Source organism: Paramisgurnus dabryanus, chromosome 9, assembly GCF_030506205.2.
Source record: "Paramisgurnus dabryanus chromosome 9, PD_genome_1.1, whole genome shotgun sequence".
Classification (NCBI taxonomy): domain Eukaryota; kingdom Metazoa; phylum Chordata; class Actinopteri; order Cypriniformes; family Cobitidae; genus Paramisgurnus; species Paramisgurnus dabryanus.
This window is the reverse complement of record NC_133345.1, coordinates 25030983-25056705: the sequence shown is the minus strand read 5'-3', so window position 1 is coordinate 25056705 and position 25723 is coordinate 25030983. Positions and strand designations below refer to the sequence as shown.

Genomic DNA, 25723 nt, shown 5'->3' with positions numbered 1-25723 from the left:
GGCATTGACATGTTTACTGATATAAAAATTGCTTTTGAGAGATGAACTAAGGATTTTGAACAAGTGTCAAAAGCATTTTGCATGATGTTGTGCAGTTTGTACGATTTGTTCTGAGAAATGCACTTATTATTTTGCACATTTTAAACATGATTTGAGAAATGCTTCAAAGCGACTGAGAAAAACTGTATATCCAAATAGTAAGACCTAATTAATAGCCCTAGTTAGTCGGGCTCGTTTTTAAGACACAGTCAACTTCACGGCAATGTTTGTGCAATAGGCCACTGGTCACTGGTTTATGCATTGGTCTTTAGTTTTCTGAAGAGTGCATGGAAGGTTCAGTAGGGCCCAATCATATCTGGTGGGGCTGTGACAAAATAGTTACCAAAACATTCATTGAACTACACAGAAGAGAAACTGGCAGTCAGAAGAGAAGGTCATGGTACGGTCTATGGGTATTACCAGGAAATGCATGGTTATGTCTGAGTCACAGGTCTTAAACAGTTTTTGGTTGCTAGGTTGTGTAACCAAATATTAAGTGTTATTTGTTTGTTGTTATGATGTGTTATTCTTATTTAATGGAAGGAGAAAATAATTTTGGTGACGTCAAAACATTAGGACGTTTTAGGAGGTTTCACATGTTTTCTAACTCTATCACTTACTCCAAATGAAAACCTTTCTATTAAATATGAGATATGCAACATCATTTAAAATCCTAAATGTTTCATCAAATGAAAACTGTTTAAAACAGTTATGCAGCTTTTCTATGGAATCACTGATTACGTGCATTGCAGAAACGTCAACAAACGATACCCTTTCTGTGCCAGAACCACCGCATAAAATAGGCCAAAACACACACAATGCTGCCCTCTACTGATCAAGTTAATGGATAGATTCTTAACCGATCGTTAACTTCATGAGAACAAAATGTTTACTCAGTTTAATTTTTGTAAAATTATAAACTAAGAATACGAAAATGTCACTTTGGTTGTATCACAATCTTGTTAATTAACTGCATTTTTAGTTAAGGGTTTATAAGTTATTATCTTATTTATTGAGCTGTCGTCCTTTCACAGACATAAACATAGGATGTCATAAAAGGGTCACGTAAACCTGTTTCAATCCTTCTTTTTTTTTTTTTTACAGTCTATGATTATTACCTGTTTACAGTGAAAGAAAATCAGGTTCCACCGAGATTTGAACTCGGATCGCTGGATTCAGAGTCCAGAGTGCTAACCATTACACCATGGAACCAACCTATCACAAGCACTCGAAATTACTGTATCTTAAAAGTAGGGATGATGTATGTAATTTACTTTTTTATCATTTTGTTCATTACCTGCTTATTTTAAAACATTTATCGCCAATAAATGTAAGAATTGTCTTCCTTTAAGAACCTATATTTTTTTCCCCCACAGAAATCAGGCTTGAGCTCAGTGCTTCATAATAAAACACATTAATAATTTTGTAATTTTCTATTTTAAATTACAGAGCGGGCAACATGTTCAAACAAACAATTAATTTATATTCTGAGCAGAAAAGCATATCTTAAATTAAACGATGCCTTACTGAAAATAAGAAACATAAAATAAAACGACCAAACTACCAAAAAATACGCTTTTATTTTGACAGGCTGTAAAGACCCTAACCCGGAACACTTCACTGCTGGATCGTCTGCTTGCTAACCTGTTAGCATGGCTACTGTCTAATCACAAAACAGACTGCAGTGCAGCAGCAGCGTAGACCACAGGGACGAATCGAGTCCACCTTTCTTTCACATTCCTTCATTCTTTGTGCTTTTATTTTAGCCAAAATGGGGACGAGAGACGACGAATATGATTATTTGTTTAAAGGTAAGTTTAATTTTTTTGTTTGGAGTGAATAAGAAAAAGCGGTTATCATTTTGTAGGTATTGTGTCGGGAACCGTTAGAGCGGTTGTATTTTAATACTCGAGCTCTAGAGGCCAGCTAACCGGCTGCTAGCTCGCTTATAACGACACAAACAAAGCCCTGATTATCGACTGGAATTGAATTATTTGGAAAGCTTTGGTATTTAACTGCATTTTTCACTTGTACCCAAACCACCACGTATGTTTGGCGTCAATACAATTGTTGATCAACACAATAAAACACCGTTTACCGCAGATAAGACCACACCTTGAAGTGGCTAGCTGAAGTTAGCCGTTACAGTCGCTGAAATAGTGGACCAGGCGGAAATGGTCCTTGTGTCCAAATGAAAGTCTGGATAAAGAGTCTTTATTCTGTCTTCGTAGTTTAATAGTTTCAGTTTGTCATGTACTTGGTGACAGTACTCATGTCAACATTATGAGGAACAAAGCAATGTCAGTTATATGACCATCAGAGGTGTGCTGGATAAATTATATGGTAACGTTATATACGTCATTAAATTAAAATTGTATATATTACTATTTGCTTACTGTTACGATCGTATACTATCACACATACATACTGTTTACGCAGTATTAGATGTGATTTTTTTTCTTTTCGGGCAGAAGTAGGCCCGTGTTTTTCTTTCATGAAGTGTTCAATGTCGGACCTTTTGAGATTGACTGAAAGCTGTTTCATCTGCGTACATTTTTCATGTAGTCATTATTGCCATAAATTGTTCTCATAGCTAACCTGTGTCACTCACGTGAGATCTGTTACGTCATCTGTTGAAAGATCGCCTGAACTACCTTTCTCAACTTGTCAGGATGTCTTGAAATAAGATCTTAATTTAACCAATAGGTAGTGTTTCTAAGCAGTATACACAGATCAGATTAACCCAGAAAGATCAGACTAGTTGAAATGTCACCCTGAATCTTTTCCCACACTTTTCAATCTGTTTACATACACTTCAGAGTCAGAACAAGCTGTGACATAAAGCACACAAACAGTTTCATTATTCTAGACACTATTTAGTGTACCTGTACTTGAATAAATAACCAGCTGTGGTCTGATATAAAACCATGATTTGTTTCATTTTCAAGTGGTCCTCATTGGGGACTCCGGTGTGGGGAAGAGTAACCTGCTATCCCGTTTCACCCGCAATGAATTCAATCTCGAAAGCAAAAGCACCATTGGAGTGGAGTTTGCTACACGAAGCATCCAGGTAGATGGGAAGACAGTGAAGGCTCAAATCTGGGACACAGCCGGACAGGAGCGTTATCGAGCTATCACTTCTGCGTAAGTACTAACATGAATGATCATTAAATACTTGTAACCCTTATGTATTAAATATATATTTGTTTTTGTGTTAAATCCATTGTAAAAGTTTGCTTTTATTTGAAAACTCTTTTTCTTAAAATCATGCACAAATATTGTCAATATTTAATGTTGAATGAGTCCTATTGATCATTTGTCTATGGTTTTATTGTAAAGGTATTACCGAGGCGCTGTGGGAGCTCTCCTAGTCTATGACATAGCCAAGCACCTGACCTATGAAAATGTGGAACGCTGGCTTAAAGAGCTGAGAGACCACGCAGACAGCAACATTGTCATCATGCTCGTAGGCAATAAAAGTGACTTGCGTCACCTCAGGGCCGTGCCCACAGATGAAGCACGTGCATTTGCAGGTTAGAAGCACATTAACACAGCAGTGGACCTTTAACTCTCTATTCATTTAACTCAAATTGCCAGTGTTTTACAAGGACATTTGCTTTTTGTATTGATAAACACCGTTGACACCTACAGACCAAATTAATACCCGTTCCCAATGTTTGCAGAAAAAAATGGGTTGTCTTTTCTGGAGACTTCAGCTCTGGATTCCACCAACGTAGAGACCGCTTTTCAGACCATCCTGACTGGTAAGTGTGTTTTGCATAGAAGCCAGAAACGTTCTTATCAACCGTGCAAGGTTATGGATGATAAACATTTATTTTCTTATAGTGTAGGAATATATTAATACTGCAAATAGGTTCAGAAACAGGCCTGTCTGAAAGGTAAAAGAAAAATTGTAAATGATTGGCCTGCGGTTGAAGGTTGATCCTTATGAATGACTCATCAAAAGGCCTGTCTTGGTTGAGTAGGTTTCTTTAGCCCGACGTGACCGCAATAAAGAGCTTTGGTCTTCTTTTGACCCTCTGTTTGGATCCTGGCATCTGCAGAGCTGGCAGGAACAAATAAACATTTAGGGGCATCACACATTCCCTGTAATGACTTTTGCTGTAATATGACTGCGCCTCTGTGGTTGTAGGCAGTTTTATGGCAACAGAAAGTTTGTTATAGTTACCAGTTTGTAAATGGTTCTCTTACAAGCAATAAACACGTACGAGTTAGTCCGAGAATTCAAAACCTTACAATCCCTCTCTGTCCTGCAGAAATCTACCGGATCGTGTCCCAAAAGCAGATGTCCGACCGTCGGGATAACGACATGTCACCTAGCAACAATGTGGTGTCCATCCAGGTGCAGCCTACTGAGAACAAACCAAAGATGCAGTGCTGCCAGAACATCTAGCAGCACCCGTACCCTAATCCCCCTCCCCGAGCACCCACCTGCAACACCCTCTCCCCTCCTCTTCAAGACTGCGCTGGGTCTGAGATGCAGCTGCACAACTAGGCTTGAGCACAGAGGCTGGTTCCAAAGCTGGAATCTCAAGGGGTCACCACCTGCAGTCTGGACTGTGCTTGTTTTTCCCTTCTTCCTGCCATGTAGGCTTTTATATTGCAGAATTTTAATAATCGTCGTGCCGATCTTCACTGAAATGTCTTAATATATAATTTCATTCGCAAACGTTTGCTCATATATGTATACGTCTTTAGTAGCAGCCCCATTTCTGCCGTCGTGTCTGGGGTGGAGGGGAGAAACGTGCAGTATTTGGAGGTATTGCTGTATTTAATATTGTGATGTGTAGAGATGATGTCTCTGTTGATAGATGTTTAGACAGTGATTAGGGCCCAAAAACCACAGACTTCACCTTATATATAAATATATATCCAAGTATGGGTTACATTGCATGTTGTAAAGCTAAGTTGCGGCCTCCATCACGCGTTACAAATCGGCATCCTTGCATTGCGTTATTTTCTCATCACGGCCCATCGAAGAGGTTTAAACTCGTGGCACAGCCTGAACACGGTGCCTCAGACCTATCCATAGCTACTGCTGCTATGCTATTTTCTCCCTGCCATGTGCATCATTTGCATTTGAGGTAGAATAGTGGTTTTAGTGCCTTTCTTGATGGAACGTACCCACAACGCCTCCGGTTTCATGCATGTTGCTTAAAACACAGCACCTCTTCGATTCTCCATGTCAGTGCAGCGAGGCCTTCATCACGTGATGCTCTGCAGTGCTATCATTATGCTGTAATATAGTGTAATACTGACCATTTTCCGGTGATTTAATCTCAGTTATTGTCTTGGATGTCGTAGACATTTTACAGCAAAGTTCAGTTTGTAATAAACCGTAATTGATGTCATAATGCGGAAAAAGCATCTCTCTGTGGCTTAAAGCGCAGTAGAGGGGAAATTACTTGCGCTTCGGTGCCCACACAAGGCACAAGTTCTTCTCAAACACAATTGAAAATAAATAACACTACCGCAACCCATTCAGTACGAAACAAGGGAATAGATACTTGCGTTTACCTTGTCACTTCTCCTAAATTATGCACGCGTTTTATTAGTTTACCACCACCACAACAACGTAGTACTTTTGCAGCTAAGAGCAGGATAAACAAACGGCAGTTAATACCTAAAAGCGGACGACCACATCACACGAAAGCACTCTAGGGAACAGACTGGATACTTTCTCTTTTTGCACTGAATGTAAAATATCTCCCCGTTTGACTTGGCGCACTACAGTTTATAATCTCCAGACATGTAACTTGTATTTATTCTGTGGTAGCCTTTAATTGTTGTGGCGAAGCGATGGGACTCTTAGACGTTAAGACACAAGTGTGATAATTTATGAATGTATTATGTATTTTAGCCTACAAGTCTTGTCCTTATTCCAGCAGATGGGCAGACTACCACAAGCTGTGATGCTCATTTTTGCTTAATGGCTGTCTAATACAATTTATTCAGTGTGATATAAAATATCAGTAAAGACTGAATTAATAATGCATGTTATAAAGCGGTCACCACGGATGACCTCAAGAGTGGAAAAATACCGTAGACCTCAGCATCTTAGTCTGCAACCCGAAAGTCAATTACTTTTAGACAATTTCACTTTGGTTATCGATCTCTTTGACTTTAATTACCCCAGCCCCAGGTAAAACATTTCTCACTAAGATAATTCGCATTCCAGGTGAAATCGACGGCCCTTCCAAGACTGCGGTGGCTTGTTTTCAAACTCGAGTAATGTAATTGTAAAAATGGAAGACTGAAGGGAATGGGCCAACGTTACCGCACAGGTGCATGCGAGTCATTTTCAGTCTCCTGTATCTTGTATAGCAGCACGTTGAGGTAATGCAGTACTTTTGACGTGAAAAGGAAAAGGCCAGGGTGTGTTTCTGTAGTTTACCGCGCTTAGTTAGGACCCTGATTGTATGACTGTTCTTTAGAGGCAGGGGTCTCTGGTGCTATCAGGGGCCAGTGCCAATGATGTGAGGGTACAGATGGCACAATATTGACCTGCCCATGCACTGCACATAGCTGGTGTGTTCTAGTTAGATTGCCTGGATATTACTTTTCTGACTGTCAGATCTTTCACGTATTGCCTCAAGAACCATTATTACTTTTTTGTTTCTTTTGTCTGCACTGTACTGTGATTTATTTTGTATTGTTATAATTATACTATTACTCTGTCCACTGTAATTCCAGTTTAAATGAGCAAATAAAATATGTAGTTAATTCAAAATTGTGCTTGCTGATTTTTTGTAAGACATCTTGAGTTGAAAATTATCACGCGTTTTATTACTCTTTATGTACAAAGGTGTACTCTTTGAAAGGGTACCACCCCAGTGACAGATATGTACTTTTTTGGAGGGTGTTCTGGATGGTTCTTTAGTGTCCTGTTTACTTTTTTGTGCTTTTCAGTGGGACATTTTTTATTTTTACGTTAAAGTGGTTTATTCAGCGTTCCCACGGGACCTTGAAATCCTTGAAAGTTTGTAAATGTGGGGTGAAAAATCTAGGCCCTGGTAAGTTTTTGAAAATATACATACATAGATACATGAAAGTGCTGAAGTTTTCTGGGAAAAAAAACATATTATTCCCTGTGTAGTGTAGGATAATATCATAAAATTTCTAGCCTTTTAAGCACACGTGCTAACTTGTTTTGAATGTTTTGATCTTCTGTATGCGAATGTTGATTCATACCAAAATGCTTTGTTGCATAGTTGTGTTTGACAAATGAAAACGTCTCGGGTTATGTATGTGTAACTGTTGTTCCCTGAGAAGGGAACCAAACGCTGCGTCTCCCTTGCCATACTTACTGCGTCCCTGTAACGCCGTCTTTGGCAATATTTCAGATAGCGATATACTTCCTGCCTCCCGCGTCACCCTGTCTTTGTCGTTAAGCCTCAAGATTGGTTGAATTTGATATACACATTCAGTTGCACTTACCCCTGGAGGCGTCCCCAACATGTCACCGCAGTGACGCAGCGCGAGTTCCCTCGAAAGAGAACTGTAACAATGTATCTTAAAAGGTAACACAATGAAACCTTGCTCTCACTTGAAATGTGTCCCCACACAGGGCCGGCCCTGGGCATAGGCGGAATAGGCAAATGCTAAGGGCGCTGCCGACCCCTTGGGGCGTCCGTGCGCCCAAATTATTATTTTTTTGATATATGCATTTAAACATTTAACTATAAATATTTAATTTTGCACAAGAAAACAGCAGTTACTGATGAATTATTAGTAGCATATAATCTCGGAAGATCGTGCTTGTTATAGCTCTGTGGCTATACTGCACTGAAGCGGCAGTTTAAAATATAAACCCAGAATTCAGCAAACGTCAAGGACAAGAAAACGGAAACAACAACCAGACAGAGACGCGGAATTTACATAATGTTACACAGACCATGTTTAAATTTCAATGTTTCTAGACAGAAATAGCAACTTGTTCACTTTGTTTGGTATTAATAAGCTGCGCATTGGAGTGCTGGCCGCGGTGCTGAAGACGCGCTCAGACAGAGTACTGGTGGCAGCACAGATATTTACGTGCAACCTATTGGAGACTATTATTCGTTATTATATAATTATTATTCGTTATTTTACTTTATTACTTCCACTTATAGTTTTGCACTTTTATTTCAATATTTCTCTTTATATAAATACTATTTTGTACTTAAATCTATAATTTCATTATTTTACTAACCAAACTCATCTGCGCTTTCCGATAGGTTGCACGTAAGGAGAAAAGTAGCTTACTTCCCCTTGAGAAGGGTTGTGTGTTTTAAACTTTTAAAAACATATATCTCTTTACCAAAAAACTTTTTTCTTCTATTTAAAAGCTATAATTTCGTTATTTTACTAACCCAACTAATGACTCCTCCGCTTTCCAATAGATTGCACGTAAATATCTGTGCATATGTGCCATCACGCGCCTTCAGCACCGCCACTGTGCAGCTTATTAATACCAGACAAAGTTGGTATTTCTGTGCAGAAACATTGGAATTTTAACATGGTCCGTGTAACGTAATTTAAATCCTGCGTCTCTGTCTGATTGTTGTTTCCGTTTTCTTGTTCTTGACGTTCGCTGAATTCTGGGTTTATATTTTAAACTGCCTTTTCAGTGACAATGTCAAGACCAAATGCCTGAGTGACAGGGTATTGTGTGTATGTGTGCGTGTGCGTGCGTGCATGCGTGTGTTTCCAAAATATTTTCAAAATTAAGAAAAACTGTGCATTTTTTTCTGTGTAAGTTTATGAACAAAATGATTCTAAAGGGCACCAGGTGAAATCTTGCCTAGGGCAGCAAATTGGCCAGGGCCGGCCCTGTCCCCACATTTGGTCCTTGAATTTGAGGGTATTGGACCTGAAAAGTCCTTGAATTTGAAGTTAGCTAATGTGTGGGAACCCTGTTTATTCAAAATTATATGTAAAATGCACACCTAACCTGTCAAATGTTTTAAAATAACCATCAGAGCAGTTTTTGTGGTAACTCGTGCCGTGTTATGACTTTGGGTGTGCATTATTTTCAAATAATAAATTAACGGCCCGTCATTAAAGGAACAGTATGTAAGAAATTTATATCAATTAATCATAAAAAGACCCTGATATGTCATTAGACATTAAGAAATCATTTTCATTTCATATACTTATATCACTGACAACAGTAGTCTGGCCAGGATATTGTCATTTAAAAAGTGGAGTTGCAGCCCTCAACTGATGTTTATGTTGTCATTTTGTGTATTGGCCACCAGTTGTGTCATTGCAGTACCAGTTCTAGCCACAAGTTTTGTGATTGCAATACCAGTTTTGGCCACAATCCTACATACTGTTCCTTTAATTATTCCTTACGAAATGCTTGGATGTGCTTTTGTCATTTACTGTTTTCTGCATCAAATCATTGTACATAATGTAAAGAACATTCTGTTATATCTTTAATATTGACTGGGTAAGCTCATGTCAAAGATTTAAATTAAAATCAATGCGTGAAATCAAACTTTAATGCTCCTTATCTCATAAATAGATTGAGACTTCAGCCTAGATTTCACATACCGGGTACAATTAATAAAAGAAGAGAGCTCTGCAACTGGGACTTCTAAGTTTATTTTGTATTTTATAAGAAAACATCAAGCAGCAGTAAAATGGGAAGAACATTAAATGCATCAAATTTGAAACCAATCATAAAAGCAAATGGGGAGTCATTGAGCTGTAAAGCTGGTGGGGTTGATGAAATGCATTGTTTTATTTATGAATGATTGTCACTATGTTATTGCTATCGTGAGGGAATGAAGCCACTTCGAAACAAAGCTGAAATCAACGACTCGCAAAACAATCTGCTGATACACAAGGAAAGCACATCTCCAAATCTATTTATACCGTGGTTTTTTTAAGGACACGTATGAGGTCTGATCCTGGAGTCTATTTTGACATGAACGCTAACATATAATGTTGAGTTTATATATTGATACTGTGCACAAATAGCACAAGCACGTGAAAATAATTGGTATCCTTATTTGTTCATGCTTAGTCTTTTCCTTTTTAAATATGTTTCACTTACACAAAGAAAAAACATCATTTCAACAAAGTATAAATAAACATCCTAAATACAGAATCACAAAATTAAAACCCTTCAAGGCCCATTAACTCATGTTTCAAAAATGTAAACATACTGAGAACAACTAAACCAGTTGAAAGCATTACTTAAGATACACAACTTAATCCCACGTTTATAAGACGCACAACCAAATAACCGATCGCAACAGTCATAAACGTCTATGTACAGTAGAAAGCACCAGGTTGTTACACAAATGAGCATTACAGCATTATTAAGCTCATGTTGATCCCAGGCTCTCTTCATAAACTTTTATAAATATCTCTGTTTAGGGTTTATCAGTGGTAATGTGTTATAAAGTTATGATCGATAACCAAAGTAATATGGAATCTGTAGGTGAATGTTTTGGTAAAACAATAAAGATATTTCTTTCAAACCATGCTTTGTCACCAAAGCCTTGGAGTCATTTCTGAATGCTCAATTGCTCTGGGAATATGGACGTGCCCCTTCATGGTCACCACTGACTCCCAGTTCCAAATCGATGCCAACTCCAGATTAAAAAAGTTTTGGATCATTGAGTTGCATTGATTATGTGTTCCAGTCTGTGGAGCTCATGTCATGAAGAATAAACATGTCCAAAATTCTTCTTCACAGTCATTCAGAGGCCTTTAAAGAAAGGATGCATTTCCTACACCTGTATTTCCTGATGTGTTACGCACAGCTTGTTACAAAAGTCATTGATAGATGAGAAGGATAATGAATAGTCGCTGGTGTCCAAATCTGTTCAGCAGTAGCGCTCTTGTTGTTGGGCTTGTGTACAGTCCGTTTCCTGCAATCCTCCTCTATTTAACAGAAAGAGGAATAGAGTCCGTGTGTCATGTCCAACATAATCTACTCATGCATTTGAAATTGAATGTGTGTTTGAAAGAAAGAGGAATATAAAGAGAGGCAGATATTTGATAAAAGAGACCCCCGAAAAGCCAGTCTTCAGTCTGATGGAGGAGTGGGCTCTACAGCAGGGAGCTCGGTGGGCTTTCTGGAGGAGGAGGCGTGTGTGTGGGGCTGTGGCGCATGGGTAGGATGTCATAGTGGCTTGGAATGTGGCTGTTTCTCGGGAGGTCGTAAGGACTTTGGGAGAAACCCGTCGCCAGTCCGTTGGGTCCCTGAAGAACGCTCACTGTCGGTTCTGAGAAAGAAGGGTGATGACGGGGTCAGCCGAATTTACTCGTCTTTAGTTTGATCAGCAATCAAGCATATGCCTTATCCCTGCTAGAATTATTTTTAATTTGATCGAATAAAAGTATTAAAAAAGTCATTTTAACAGTAATAAAATTACTAGGCAATATTGTGACTGCACCATGATGGAAAGTGGCCAAAATATTCCAATATTCTTAATGAGGTAAATTCTCATTTATCCTTCAACATTAAAAACGTAATTCATCTTCACCCTAGCGGTTTGTATTTCCTCTGAACGCATAAACCTTAACTTTTATTTATGCATAAAACATTTACATTAATATAAACAAATCCTTTTTGCTCATAAACTGCATATTATTGGCTTTTCCGACACTGTCCTTTTTACAATTTGCCTTCATTTTCTTAATGTTCAGCCGAAAACTAGACGTCCTTATTGGTATAAAGTAATAAATAAACATGACCTTGTGTAAGAACAGGCTGTACAGACTTACCCACGTCATAAACGTTCCTGCTGGCAGTGGTCAGGGTCGAGCTGGCGCTGGAGCAGAAGGTCAGGTCTCTGTGAGTTGGGGACTTCATCTCTACGTAGCTGCTTTCAGTGTGCTTACAGGCCAGGCTGGGCGGATCGTGGATAGTGGCGTACGGGTTCTCGCTGTTCAGTGAACATGAGCTGGAGCTGCACATGGAGGCCTTTATGTAATCTATACACACATCAAAAAACTGATATTACATTCAGATTTTCATTATTTTCACAAAATGTAATCAGCACATCACCCTGTGGGAGAGACTGGAGAGACAAAAATGTAATTTGTAATAAAAATGATTAAATATTACAGGAAGTCAGATTTAGCTTTATTTAATCAGTAAAAGATGCAAAACACACACTTCTCAATGTTGTAGAAGCATCTCAGAGTCCTTAAGATATTTTTGGATAATGTACATGAGTAATGTTTCCACAATCAATCTTTATAGATCTTAAATTCAGAGTTATTTATAACAAATGATGATACTGCAGGCTTTTTATAAGTCAGTTTCACAAATGTGACCCTGGACCACAAAACCAGTCATGAGGGGAATTAAAAAAAAAAATAGATAAATAATTCATTAAATAAGCTTTCCATTGATGTATGGAATGAAATTTGGCCGAGATACTACTATTTGAAAATCTTGAATCGAAAGGTGCAAAAATCAAAATATTGAGAAAATCGCTTTTAAAGTTGCCCAAATAAAGTCCTTAGCAGAAAATATTACTTATGATAAATACATTTTTTATATATATTTTACAGTAGGAATTTTACAAAATATCTTCATGATCTTAAAGCTGGGTACACACCTTAGGACTTAATTGCTAAAACCTTCTAAGACACAACACACTTAAGGATTGTTTCTTGTGACTGTAAACAAAGACTGAGCTGAGCACAACTGGAAAAGACTGGGCATGATCAGTTGATATGGCCAAATTACATTTATAATCTGTGTGAAAATGTCCCCGGCTTTATTTAATATCCTAATGATTTTTGGCATATAAATCATTTTGACCCATACAATGTATTTTTCGCTATTGCTAAAAATATACCCGTGCAACTTAAGATTGGTTTTGTGGTCCACAAATGAGAGCAACACTTAAGAAATTTACCTAGACCTTAATTAATCCATATCGTAATACCAACATTATGACGTCAGAGCAATAGAAACACATTAACCGCTAAATTATTATTTTTTCATTAAACGTTAAATTGCAAAGTAAAAATAGAAATGACTGTATTTTACATAACAGTAAAATACAGTCTGTATTTTACATACAGGAATAACAGTCAAATTTTACTGTAATTTTACTAAAAAATGACACGCAAAGAAGAAACCAATTTAAAATGAAGGTAAACTCTTTTTTTTCAAAATAAATAAATGGTGCTTGAAAAAGTTTTGAAAACTTTTTGAAGAATCAATAACAAATGACTTTGTTGACAGTCTATTTTTCAAAGATAATGCAAGGTTTTTTTTAAAGGTTTAATATAAAAAATTTACATTTTACAAATATTACTTGCTTACTAAATAAAATGCATTAAACTCACCAAATAAGCCTATGGATTATTTGTACACAAAATCCGTCCTCCATTCTTTCCTCAATAAGAGTTCGCTCACTCTGTTGTACAACAATAAGTCTATCACCAAGAAGGCTAATGCTGAAAGTCGAGACTGTCCAGTAGTATTTCTGCATACGTTTTAATTTGTTGTAGGCCTGAGAATGTCCGTTTGACTGAAGTGGTGGACACAGGAATAGTCACCACAAAACGTCAATGTCAATGCGTTCAGCTGCCTCATGCTCTCACCCAGATTTTTATGCTGAAGGAAATCAAGGATTTCAAGTGGATTTTTGCCTTTAAAATCAGTCACTGTATACATTACAGTCAGTTCTGTTTTTAGCCGGGACAGATCGAATAACGTTCGGTGACTCTGCGTTAAGCTGCGCTGTATGCGAGAATTTTTTCCGGTATGTTTAAAACTGCTGCATGGGGGTCAATCCATTCAAATGGATTGGAAAGATTGGAAAGATTTCATTGCCATTTATCTTATGCTGAAGGCGCCTGCACTTTTCGTTCTGAAGGCCTAGGCAGATTTCTTTGACCCTGGCAACACATGATGTCAGCCGCTGGCTGAAATATGATTGGATAAATGCTCTATCATAAATATACACTACTGGAAGCAGCGCAACCAAGATAAATGCTATGAACGCGGGACGCGTCCGGTGAAACTGGCACGAATGGCTAGCCTTGTCCAACTGGCTCGTACATTCATTTAATTTGTACAGAGAGTCTGGCCACGCTCCATTGCAAAGCGTTACTTCCGTTAAGGAGGGTCCTCTGTTGAAGTTTAAAACTTTTGGATCTGCCCAGAGTCACTCAGGATCTGCCATAGGCGATCGCTAACGTGAGGTCGTGACATATATCAAGCGCCGAAACCGACCGGAAACAACAAGTCCGAATAATCAGACCAACAAAACTTAGCAAACCTGGTTCTTGCTCCGGCTTTAACTTCTCTTTATTCGGCAGTTTAGCAACAACGGACCGAATAGCTTTTCTCACGTCTTTCTCCGCTGCCATTACTGAACTACAACTTAAACTGACGCATGACCTCAACGTCATCGTTCTTCAGCCACCCCCCTCTGTTCGCTGATTGGACCTGCAGATTTTTTCAGGAGAAAACGAAACTCTACACAGCAGTCCCAGAAGTAGTACTGAAGCGAAAATGAAAAATAAGCGGAAGCACGTAGGAGGGCGGAGCCAGGCTAACGAATGGCTACCCTAGTCATAAGTCTGGTTAATGAGAACACCACAAAAATTTAAAGGGACATGTTTTACATGTTGACATCGTCTTAGTTGAAGAACATAATGAATAGTGCAAACACGCACGCACGCACACACACACACACACAGTGATTACCTTTGGCCATCCTGGTGGTTTTGTTGTCTCTCAATGTAAGTGTGTCTCCTCTTGCTACTCCTAATAAAACACATGAATAAAGACATTTTGGGACATTATTGTCCAAAAATCTATATAAATTCATTGACTAAAATTTGTGAATCTGGCAGAAGCTTTAATCAAAACTGACTAACATCGCATTTAAGCTAAATATGCCTACTATACGCTACTGTATGATACACAAATACATAGCAAAAAAATTTCAAAAAGAGATGTGACAGAATGATAAGAACACTATGCTACACCATGGTGTCAAGTAAAAGGGTAATTCCAAGAAAAGGGTTTTTCTTTTGACCACATGACTGACTGATTTTGCCTGAGGTGGGAAAATATGATTTACTTTTAATTCAAGAGTAACCTTTTCATATGAAATGACAAAAAGACATTTTCTTTTGAAATTTTTCAGCATAGGTTTTTTTTTCAGAAATGATTGACTGGATGTTGCCACAAAATAACATTCAAACCAATGTCAAAAATAGGCACAGGCGAAGACTTAAAATTCACACTTGACTTATATTGTGTAATTTGAGTCATTCTTAAGTTCATCTAACTGCAGTGTTTGTTTTCGCTATGTGCTTGGATTTAATGGCTGTACGATAAAACTAAAACAGATGATTATTACAATAATGTTACAAAACATATTACTAACAAACAAAATTGTAGACAGGTACACCATTAAGATAATAGTGCTACAAAAGGTTTTTCATAGAGTGATGCCACAAAAGAACCACTTTTTTGCTGATATCCTCAAAACACAGGATGTAGTACAGTCCAACTGTTTTATAATATTAGACCACACTTTAATTCTGCAAATAGAATAGAGAAAAACTTCCTATAACAACTTGGTGTAGTCATAGCCAGTTTGGTCATTGTGGTCACTGGACTTATTTTACTTCCTCTCCCAGCTTACAACAGCCGATGATGTAAACACCCGATATCCAACCCATGTGTCAGAGACCTTGTATGTTCTGCCGTGCCCTCATTGGCAGACCAGCAGGTAGATATAATGCGGTGAGGTGATTTGGGATGAAAAGTCAAAGCGGTAATGAACTCCTTTCTCCCCTAGCCAGAGTGACCTTGAATAATGTAGGCTAAGCCTGACCTTTCTCTGCGTGTGTGTGCCACCTAATGTAAGAATTTAATAAAACCACAGTAGGGGAAGTTCCAGCAGGTGTTCATTGCTTAAAACCCATCAGAATAGAGAGTAAGTAGTTCAATTCACAGGGGCTTCAACAAAACGCAAACATTATATTTGTGTAGTGCAATAGGTTGAGCAGAGGAAAAGATACATTTGCCTTTTTGTAGGCACTGTCTGGTGAGAACAGATAGAAGTTTGATTGAGGACACTGACCCAGGTCGTTGATATTGCAGTAAGCTCTCCATTCTGAACTGCTCTTGTCTCCTTTCTAAAGAGAAAAAGAAATCGGAATACAATTACGTGAATAAACATTTTTCTAAGCATGCACAAACAATAATAGAATGACATCTACCGATACCGATAGATAGCAATAGTTTTGTTTTAAACTTCAAATTATTACGCTGTGAAACTTTAAATGGACACTCCACTTTTTTTTGAAAATATTCAAATTTTCCAGATCCCTTAGAGTTAACATTTTTATTTGTACCGTTTTGGAATCCATTCAGCTGATCTCCGGGTCTGGCGGTACCACTTTTAGCATAGCTTAGCATAATCCATTGAATCTGATTAGACCATTAGCATCATTCTAAAAAATAACCAAAGAGTTTTGATATTTTTCCTATTTAAAACTTGACTCTTTTGTTGTTACATCGTGTACTAAGACCGACGGAAAATTTGGCCGATATGGCTAGAAACTATACTCTCATTCTGGCGTAATAATCAAAGACTTTGCTGCCGTAACATGGCTGCAGCAGGTGTAGTGATATTACGCACTGCCTGAAAATAGTCCCCTTGGTTACTTTCAGTAGCAGGGGACTATTTTCAGGTGCTGTGTAATATTAATGCACCTTCTGCAGCCATGTTACAGCAGCAAAGTCCTTGATTATTTTTATTTTTTTTTGTGTGATGGTAATGGTCTAATCAGATTTAATGGATTGTGCTAAGCTATGCTAAAAGTGGCAGCGCCAGACCCAGAGATCAGCTGAATAGATTCCAAAACGTTAAAACACAATGTTTAACTCTACGGAGCTGATAAATTTGCATATTTTCAAAAAGTGGAGTGTCCCTTTAAATTGCAATTCTGTCATTGTTACCCAATTTAAAATAATCACCAGCAGTTCTGATGCATTTTCTGCCCCTTTTCATCACCAATATATCCTCTGCCCTGATCATCAATATTTTTAAACAATCATCCAATGTCAGATAGTGTGGAAAATTGCTTTTATCTGCCGATACCAATAACACTCTAAACATTTTTTTTTTAAACCCAGCATTGGGTCGAAAAGGAACGTGCCCAGCCCGCTAGGTTGTTTTTTCCCCAAAATGCTGGGTTGTTTTAACCCATTGTTGGGTCAAATATAAACATTTTCTGGGTTAATTTCAATCCAGCTGCAGGGCTCTTTTTGACCCAACACTGAGTTGAAAATAACCCAGCATTTTTCAGAGTTTAGGCCGATACACTGATGCTTCCCTACATTGTTCTGATGAGAGAGTATTACCCAAAGTGTGTGTGCTCACCTTAAGCGTGAGAGTGCCATCTAGGTTGTTTGTGGCGGAGGAAGAGATGTTGCACTGTGCTACAGTGTGATAGCTTGGATTAGAGAAGCACTGGCCAGCGCTGCTGCTTTGAGATGTCTCTACAGGAGAAAAGCAAGCCAACAGCGTTTAAAACTTCCACATACCATAGCATTATGCATAAGTTTCATAATGCAGGACATTTGGTTTAATTAAGTGGGCAATTTGGTGGTAGAAACGCTAATAAGAAAACAAATGAATGAATCAGACTTGAATGATCAATCCACTTACAATCACCCAAAACTGCATCTAAACACCTGTATAGTCTGTCACAAGGAATGTCTGTTGTGTTTTTGATGCTTGAAATTCTACCAACCTTCTTAACTAGCATAACCAATTTCCCATCCCTTGGTCAAACACCATCAAACTCTAGAAACCAAGCTGGTCTATTCTGCAGGGTATGCGGTTTTTTCCACATCATTAAAACATTAATTTGATATTTCAAAGAAGTTTATCAGCATAATGACAGTCTGCTACCGTTAAGTACTTTGGAAACCTTAATGCATTGTTAAAACAGCTGTTTTCTCTACAGATAACTAAATAAAAATGCACACAGCTCTAATCCAAGCTAAACTGTATGTGAATGAATCGAAATTCATTATAATTTATAGTCCCATTGGAGGTTCTCACCGGAGAGGGAGTAATCGGTGTTTGTAACGCGTAGAGCAGGAGTGTATGAGACGCTGGGCATGTCCTGGCCTTTGTCTCTCTGTCTCTGCCTGAACCAAACAAACAGACTGAGCATGGCCATGATGATGAGGAGCAGGAAGATGATGCCCATGACAGCACCGGCAGACTGGCGCTCTGAACCCAGAGCAGGACTGATCTTAGTGTAGGGGTTCAGTTCCTCCATCACCAAAGCAGCTGTTACACATAATTTGATTGTGTTAAATTATTAGTAGATTTACTTATACATTTACTAAAGTTAATAATAAATCATAGTTCCTCGGTCTGCCGGTTAAAGCTTTGACTTTATTAAATGAAAAGAGCCATTACAATCTTTTCACATTTGCAGCCAGGAAAAACATTTTATTGAGATGGTGATAAGACGCCCATTGGAATATTTAACATGTTTTGTTTATGCTCAACCAGATCAGTTTTATAATGTCTGGAAGCCTTATATCACGAAGCTAGGGACTGATCTTGATAATAAATAATTTTTTTATATTCATGTACCCCAAGTGAGTGCATGAATTTTTGAATTTTGTTTTGTACTACCACTGTCTATTTAGTGTGGTTATCCACTTAATTTTCAAGTATCTAATTTTTCTTTTCCTTTTTAGTGACCTAGGATAAATCTGCTTATGCCGTTACCCCAATTTCTTATTGTTTAAAATTCTCAACTGACTAAAGATGTATTCATAGTTCACCCAAAAATGAAAATTAACCCATATTTTACTTACCATCAGTCCATCTTAGATGTATATGACTTTTTTCTTTCAGTCAAACACAGTTGGAGTTATATTAAGTAATATCCTGGGCTGCGTTCTCCAAAACTACTTTAACGCTACGTCGTTCTTAAGTTGTACCTTAAGCTGTACCTTATCGCTAATACGTGTTTGCCGAAACGTTCTTAGTTACGTATACCTTCTGTAAGTCATACGTTCGTAAGGTTGGTCTGGAGCACTCTTAGCTATACCTTATCCCACATGACTCCATAGGGGCCATCACTTTCATAAAAGCTTACATTGCAGTCTATGTAATACGACTAAATATGTGTAAAAAAGTTGCAATACACTTCGTGTTTAATTAGGCAAATATTTTTATATTTAAAGAATAAAACATTTAAATTAAATAATTAGACATCATTACATTGATGGTTGTTAGATTTGTAATTATGTTTTCCAAAGGGACGTCATCAGCTGCGAACTATTAAATGCTACAGGATTAAGAAACTATTTAAAATATATATTTTGGGTGATGGAGTTGGTGATACTGGCAGCCAGCTATACAGCGAATCCTACTATTTCATTCGTGCATTTCATATCCGTTAAATCTTAGTCTACCGGCTAGTATTTTAACTGCATAAATAAATCGGGAAAAAAAAAACTAATTATGATTATTAATGTTAATTCGACTTTGCATCGAAGTTTTTTAATGTTTTATAACTTTGAGGCAACTGCATGCCATATTCTTTATAAACATTCAAAATAAACTGCGCACTTGATTACGGCTTTTATAGTCTCCTAAGGTCAACACAATTTCCACATTAAAACTAATCAAAGCTAAAATCTACAGCAATCATACTATATATTTATATAGGCTATCATATAATATTTTATATGTTATATTTAGACAGACAGGCTCCAGAAATGCGTCCATTAAGCTTTATCCGCATTGTAACCACGCTGCTTGCGCATCCAGTGTCCAAGCACAATAAACGCGTGAACTAATGAACAACAGCAGTTTGTTTTTATATATTTTAAGTGTAATGCACAGCCAAGTACTTGCACGACCCACCTTCCCCTGTGCAACGCACTTATTGGGAACCCCTAAAATAAATGATCCTTTCAAGGCATAGCAGATGAATTGGAGCAGTTTATACATGATACGTTTGGAAATAAAGTTGCGGGTTTTGCACGGGTTTGATATAAAATATAGAAGGTTGAATTTAGTTGTTTGCAATTTGAAATATTTTTTACCAGATATTACTAATAAATTTAACTTTAACTATTTCTAAAATGTTTCTTTAATAAATATCTCCGCTATCTCACAACGCAGCGAAACCTATTACATGAAGTGAATAATTGATTGTCGAGCGATCGATATCAACCTATTCAGCACCTCCACCATGGACAGCACCCGCTAAGGTTGAACTTAAGAAGGTTTACCTTAAGCAACATCCTAAGGTATAGTTCGGAGAACACACGTAGGAAAGGTATACCTGTAGTTAAGGTTTACCTTAAGAGTCTTCGTAGCGCGCTAAGACAACGTTATCGGAGAACGGCTCTTTTCAGTTTTTTAATAGCATTGGATAGTGCCCCATTTTTAAAGCTCCAGACAGCTCACCCATTACTTAAAAACTAATCCATATACTTCTTAAATGTCTTCTAAGATGAAGTGATGGGTGGGAAACATTTATTTTCAAACTTTACAACCTATGGCTGTATACGTGTTCACAGATGAGGTTAGACTGGAGGCTGACCTCTGACCCAACGTTACGAAAACCCATTGCTTCACCTCAGGAGACATTTAATAACTATTTGGATTAGTTTTTGATGGATGAGTTTTTTTGTGGAGTTTTAAAAATAGGGCACTATCCAATACCCAGTGCAAGTCATAAACATCTAGGATTGCTTGAGGGTGAGTAAAATAGGTGCTAATTTTTATTTTGAGGTGAACTATTTCTTTAATACTACAGTAGTGTGGTTTCATACTTTAAGTTTTTTTTTAAAGAATGGAAAATATAAGTGCACTATAAAATAGTGATGCATGCATTAGCAAGTAAGGTTAAAAATAAATAATGGGTAGCTATGTTTGACTCTGCAGAAAAGTCTTGAATATGCTGTGTGAACAGAGAAAATCTTTGCGAGCGTGTGCAATTGATTTATGCGTTTGCTCTGAAACTTACAATGAATGTAGAAGAAGAAAAGAGGTAGAGATTGTTACCCTGGTCACAGCGGATTCCTTTGTATCCGGGGCTGCAGTAACACGTTCCCGTCACATAGTCACAGGTGGCGTTGTTCATACACTCACACAGCTGTTGGCATCCATAGCCAAAAGTCCCAGGAGGACACTCTGTAAAAAAGACACAGGCACAAATACAATTAACCGAAGCTTGAGGCCAACACTTTGTAATATAAAACACAATGACTGTGAACGTCTGTCTGTGATTGTAAATGACACACACGGATCAACATCATCATCATCACTATTGTGTCAGCAGATATACACTTGTGAGGGCAAGGTCAATTTTGAATTTTCTCACACCCCCCAACACAAACACAGACACCCACATTCTTTAAAAGACACTTACTCTGTTCACAGTTGATCCCAATAAAGCCAGTCCGACAGGCACACTGGCCAGTGATGTGATCACAGTCAGCTCCATTTTGACAGCGGCACACCTCTGCACAATCTCGCCCATAAAACCCTGAGGGACAGCCTGAAGGAAAGAGATATCCTGCTACATCACATTAACCTACAACACAGTGATGACACCATCAACAGGAAACCACGAGCAGCCAGTGCTGCAACATTCGTAATGGCCTGAAATTATCCGAACATGTTCCTTAATTAAGCCGCATTAGCACGGCAGTGTTTCCCCTTTCGATATGGCACTATTAGCTAATCATAAACACACACTTACTGTACATAAACACACAACACAGCCTGGCCGCTTAAGATAACAAGCCCACTGGAGCAAACGTTGCAGCAAAATACAAACTGATTTCATCACTTCTCCAAAAAATGAGTTTATATCACTGCAGTCGTGGAAAGAAACAAGTTTCAAAGTGGCAACGGAGAGGAGGGATCAAAATCATTGAAATGATTGACGTAATGAATGAAAAATGAACACTGTTGTTTATGCAGGTGTGATACTGATGGTGTTTGATTTTAGCCTTGAGCAAGGTCATATATGAGTTTAATGACTGAAATGAAAAACGTGCATTCATTATTCTTCATTGCGTGTACACCAATTGAGATTTCTGTTGCAGTTCTGAAATACTGCCAACAGATGTCACTGTGTCACTTTGAAGGATGTTTGATCTGTGTATGCGTAACAGAGACTGGTTTTGTTGGTAAATCTGTGAACGTGTATGTAAGAGACTCACGCTGTGTACAGTAGAGGCCGGTCCAGCCTGGGCTGCACCTGCACTCTCCATCGTAGGCACTACATTGGGCTCCGTTGTGACAGTTACATGAGTTCAAGCAGTCAGGCCCCCACTGGCCTATAGGACAAACTGCAGATGCCAAAGACACCGTCAAATAGCAACTTTAAATACATTTAAATATAATATTTATGTAATTCTGTGCTGGGACAAAATGTTTATATGAAGTTGATCCCTCAGCAGCTTAAAGGGACTGTTTACCAAAAAATGAAAATAAAACTCTCACCCATTTACTCTCACCCATGTCAATCCAAACCTGTATTTCTTTCTTTCATGGAAACCAAGAGAAGAAAAAATGTCCGACACACTTTACAAAAAGGTTGTTGCATCGTTGGAATGCTTCATTCTGATTGGCCAGACATTTGCAGGTTTGATATTAGGCTACTAGATAACAACCGTTCAAAACTAATAACACATGGTAACCCGTATGCTGCATAAACATAATTAAGCATTTTAATAACATATATGACATTATATTTACAAATGAAGAGTTTGGTTCCAAAACACAATAAATCCATTTAGACTAATTTGGGGGTGTTTTTTATACCAAGAAAGTGACAAGATGAAAACCACTATTTTCTGTTACCAACTTTCACATAGCATCTTTAGGTTATAATAACATAAAAAATTCAAATCCAAAATTCAAATCCGGATTATTTTTCCGCAAAATGCAGTTTTTTTATGTTATAAATCTATTGAATCAATATATAAATGTGCATTCATCTTTGCCATGTTATATTCATTTAGTTGTCTAGTGGTATACACTGATAAAAAAATAAACATGAATGGCATTACTCAAAACACTTACGTTGTCATATTAAGAACACTGTCATTGCTGCTGTCATCCTTGGGACGTCGTCGCTAAACTTTTTTGACAGCGATCAGCTGTAAAATGTTTTGGTCCTGCTCGATTTTATTTGACTTTGAGTAAAATAATAGAAAGTTTTTCATAAGATCCACTAGGGTCAATGTGTTATCATGGCAGAAGCTTGATCCTGTCGTGTGAGAACAAGCAACAGCCGGCATTTTTTCTTCGCCCGAGTGAAGTGAATCACGTAAATTATTTGATTTTGATGGCTTACATTTCTTTCCCAACACAGAAAACGACCACAGGTTTATCAATGCCATCAAAATTACTATTTTGTTTTTGTTTGTTTGTTGATCACGAATTACAAAGTAGATGAGGAAAACTAGGATTCTGTGTGTATTCAAAGCGCTGCCATTGTTGTTTACAATGCGTGGAATGGCGCGCTGTGATTGGTTAAGCAGATTTATAGCATTCTGCAGAGAAGGAGGACTGGCGTTTGTCACGGTTTGGAAAAAAGGGAGATAGGATGACAGAATAACACAGTGGATATCGGATTTTGCATAAAATGAAGAATTTACTTTTTAATACTGAGCAAATACAATACTGATTTTGGTGATAACAATAAAAAAAGGCATTTATCACGTTTTGGAACAAAATACTTCAAATGATTAAACCAAATAATGTGTTCATGACATTTGAATGTCTTATCTTAAAACAAAAAGTAAAGGTTTTCCTCGCGAAAGGTTTGCATTCATTAAAAATGAGAAAATATGATATATTTATATATATTTCAAATCAATATTTAATGTTCCTTACCTTACTTATGAGGTAAATAGCCGTTTAATAAGCGAGGTAATGTACAGGCAGCCAGTTGTTATCGCGAAATATGCCCCTTCAGTGTGATACATTACAAGACCCTCACCGCACTCTAACTTTCACTACATTATGCCTTACCTAGCAAATGCATTTACTAATGTTAACAAATACAACCTTATTGTAGAGCATTAACGAATTTTCTTTATTCCGCATAATGAAAGTAAATGGTGACCAAGTCTAACATAAAGCCTGACCTCTCAATTTGTGTTCCAGCGAAATAAAGAAATTCATGTGTTTGGAACAACACAAGGATGAATAAATGATGAGTATTTTCATTCAAACACATATAAAAATGAGGGGCCTTTTAGGAGTCTCATTTTTATATTTTATACACGCAAAATATGGAATGCTGAAACAGCCAAAATGAGGGCATAGAAGAGACCTTTTTAATTCAGTCCGAATAAAGCTGAATTAATAATTAAAAAACAAACACCCTCCATTTTGGCACACATAAATAGTCACAGCCTTTTGTACTTGCAAACACCATTAGATTAACATTTGTAACTTCAGCATGAGAGGAAAGGCGGCGTGAAGGACCAATAAATTCTGCAGGACACTATTGCTCTCTTCTCAGTTTCTTTTTAGGGGCTCTCATGCGCTGTGTAAATTATTGAGAGTGTGCTATCAAGTAATTTATTGAGAAAACTGTTGGTCTCCATCAGCGGCGCTTGTGGGTTATTTGGCAAAGGAAAATGGACGTGGCAATGATTTACATGGCAAGATGTCATGAAGTGATCAAACTGAGCAAAACTGATGGAAAATAAAATGAATGAAACGACAGTGAGAAGAACAACAAAACAGAGGAAGGGAGGTAGAGGAAGAAAGTGAAACTGAAAGTGAAATAAGAGAGAAAGAGTAATTGGTTCATACTCTGTGAGCAGTCGTCTCCGGTCCAGCCTGGGTAGCATTGACAGGAGCCGTCGATGGGATTGCAGGTGCCGTTGTTAGTACACTGACAGATCTCAGCACAGGCTTTCCCATATCTGCCACTGGTACAAACTGACAGAGAAGATACACACAACAAGCAAAGCAAAATGTATAAATTCTGAGTCATTCTTTTAATTTTCAGATGATAGAATACTTGTTAAATGATAATGATAAAGCAGATGCTAGTTTATAGTTCACGGTCCTGTTGAATGCTTTATTCTGATTGGTTGAGAAATTTTCCACGGGTGTTGATTCTTTTTCTGTTAAGCGCACACCTAACCTGTCAAATGTCTTAAAATAAGACATTTTAAAACTCTCCTTCGTGTCGTGCCACCTTTAGTGTGCATTATTTTTGAATAATTCCCGTCCCGTTGTCAATTATTTCTTATTTATTGTATCTTTATGTTGAACATCTGCATCCAGGCCAAAATACTTTCGCAGTCACAAAGTTTAAGGTAAGGTATTGATGTTGATTGGTGTGTGGCATCAAAGAATCACAAGAGCGATTTAAAAGGCAGTACTGCCGCAATGCTCTTGTGATACTTTAATATCATAAGCCAATCATTCTGGGCAACACCGCATGCAGAGGTAGTAATAAAAAGCACACGACTGCTATTGCTTGTAGGGCTGACACAATGATTACATAATCGTCTCATCGCAATTGTTTGACCTTAAAACGATGATTTCAGATCACCGCAATGATTGCACATCTCGTTAAAAACACAAGGGGGAGCTGCAGCGCCTGTATAAACAGTATCAGATGGCGCTCCTTAACTGACAGTGTAACGCGATAC

At 37.8% G+C, this 25723-nt stretch overlaps 2 protein-coding genes and 1 non-coding gene across 4 annotated transcripts in view; 1 reads left to right on the top strand and 2 right to left on the bottom strand.

Moving 5' to 3' along the window:
- Positions 1-1179: 1179 nt before the first annotated feature.
- trnaq-cug (transfer RNA glutamine (anticodon CUG)) lies at positions 1180-1251 on the bottom strand. Its single transcript has one exon. It is a non-coding gene; the product is annotated as a tRNA-Gln (tRNA).
- A 424-nt stretch (positions 1252-1675) lies between these two features.
- rab11a (RAB11a, member RAS oncogene family) lies at positions 1676-6790 on the top strand. The gene is made up of 5 exons (XM_065278983.2): positions 1676-1850; positions 2988-3183; positions 3379-3572; positions 3723-3803; positions 4317-6790. Exons 1-5 carry the CDS (start codon positions 1811-1813, stop codon positions 4451-4453), a joined length of 648 nt encoding a protein of 215 aa, XP_065135055.1. The 5' UTR covers positions 1676-1810; the 3' UTR covers positions 4454-6790.
- Positions 6791-9387: 2597 nt separating this feature from the next.
- Positions 9388-25723, bottom strand: part of megf11 (multiple EGF-like-domains 11) — a 170010-nt gene continuing 153674 nt past the window's right edge. The window contains exons 17-26 of one of the 2 annotated variants that reach the window (XM_065283262.2): positions 24873-25001; positions 22262-22390; positions 21463-21591; positions 21096-21224; positions 18117-18350; positions 17430-17548; positions 16125-16179; positions 14735-14794; positions 11785-11994; positions 9388-11282 (exon numbers count right to left, since the gene is read on the bottom strand). In XM_065283262.2, the coding sequence (XP_065139334.1) occupies positions 11107-11282; positions 11785-11994; positions 14735-14794; positions 16125-16179; positions 17430-17548; positions 18117-18350; positions 21096-21224; positions 21463-21591; positions 22262-22390; positions 24873-25001 (1370 nt within the window). In that variant the 3' untranslated portion in view covers positions 9388-11106. The remainder of the gene's footprint in view (positions 11283-11784; positions 11995-14734; positions 14795-16124; positions 16180-17429; positions 17549-18116; positions 18351-21095; positions 21225-21462; positions 21592-22261; positions 22391-24872; positions 25002-25723) is intronic. The other variant, XM_065283263.2, reaches the window with a different exon arrangement.

What these genes read in the sequence shown, in the direction of transcription:
- rab11a (XM_065278983.2), top strand. Translation starts at nt 1,811, where the DNA reads ATGGGGACGAGAGACGACGAATATGATTATTTGTTTAAAG. An exon ending in ATATGATTATTTGTTTAAAG is followed by an intron (nt 1,851 to 2,987) that starts GTAAGTTTAATT and finishes TTCATTTTCAAG; the next exon opens with TGGTCCTCATTGGGGACTCC. An exon ending in TGAAGCACGTGCATTTGCAG is followed by an intron (nt 3,573 to 3,722) that starts GTTAGAAGCACA and finishes CAATGTTTGCAG; the next exon opens with AAAAAAATGGGTTGTCTTTT.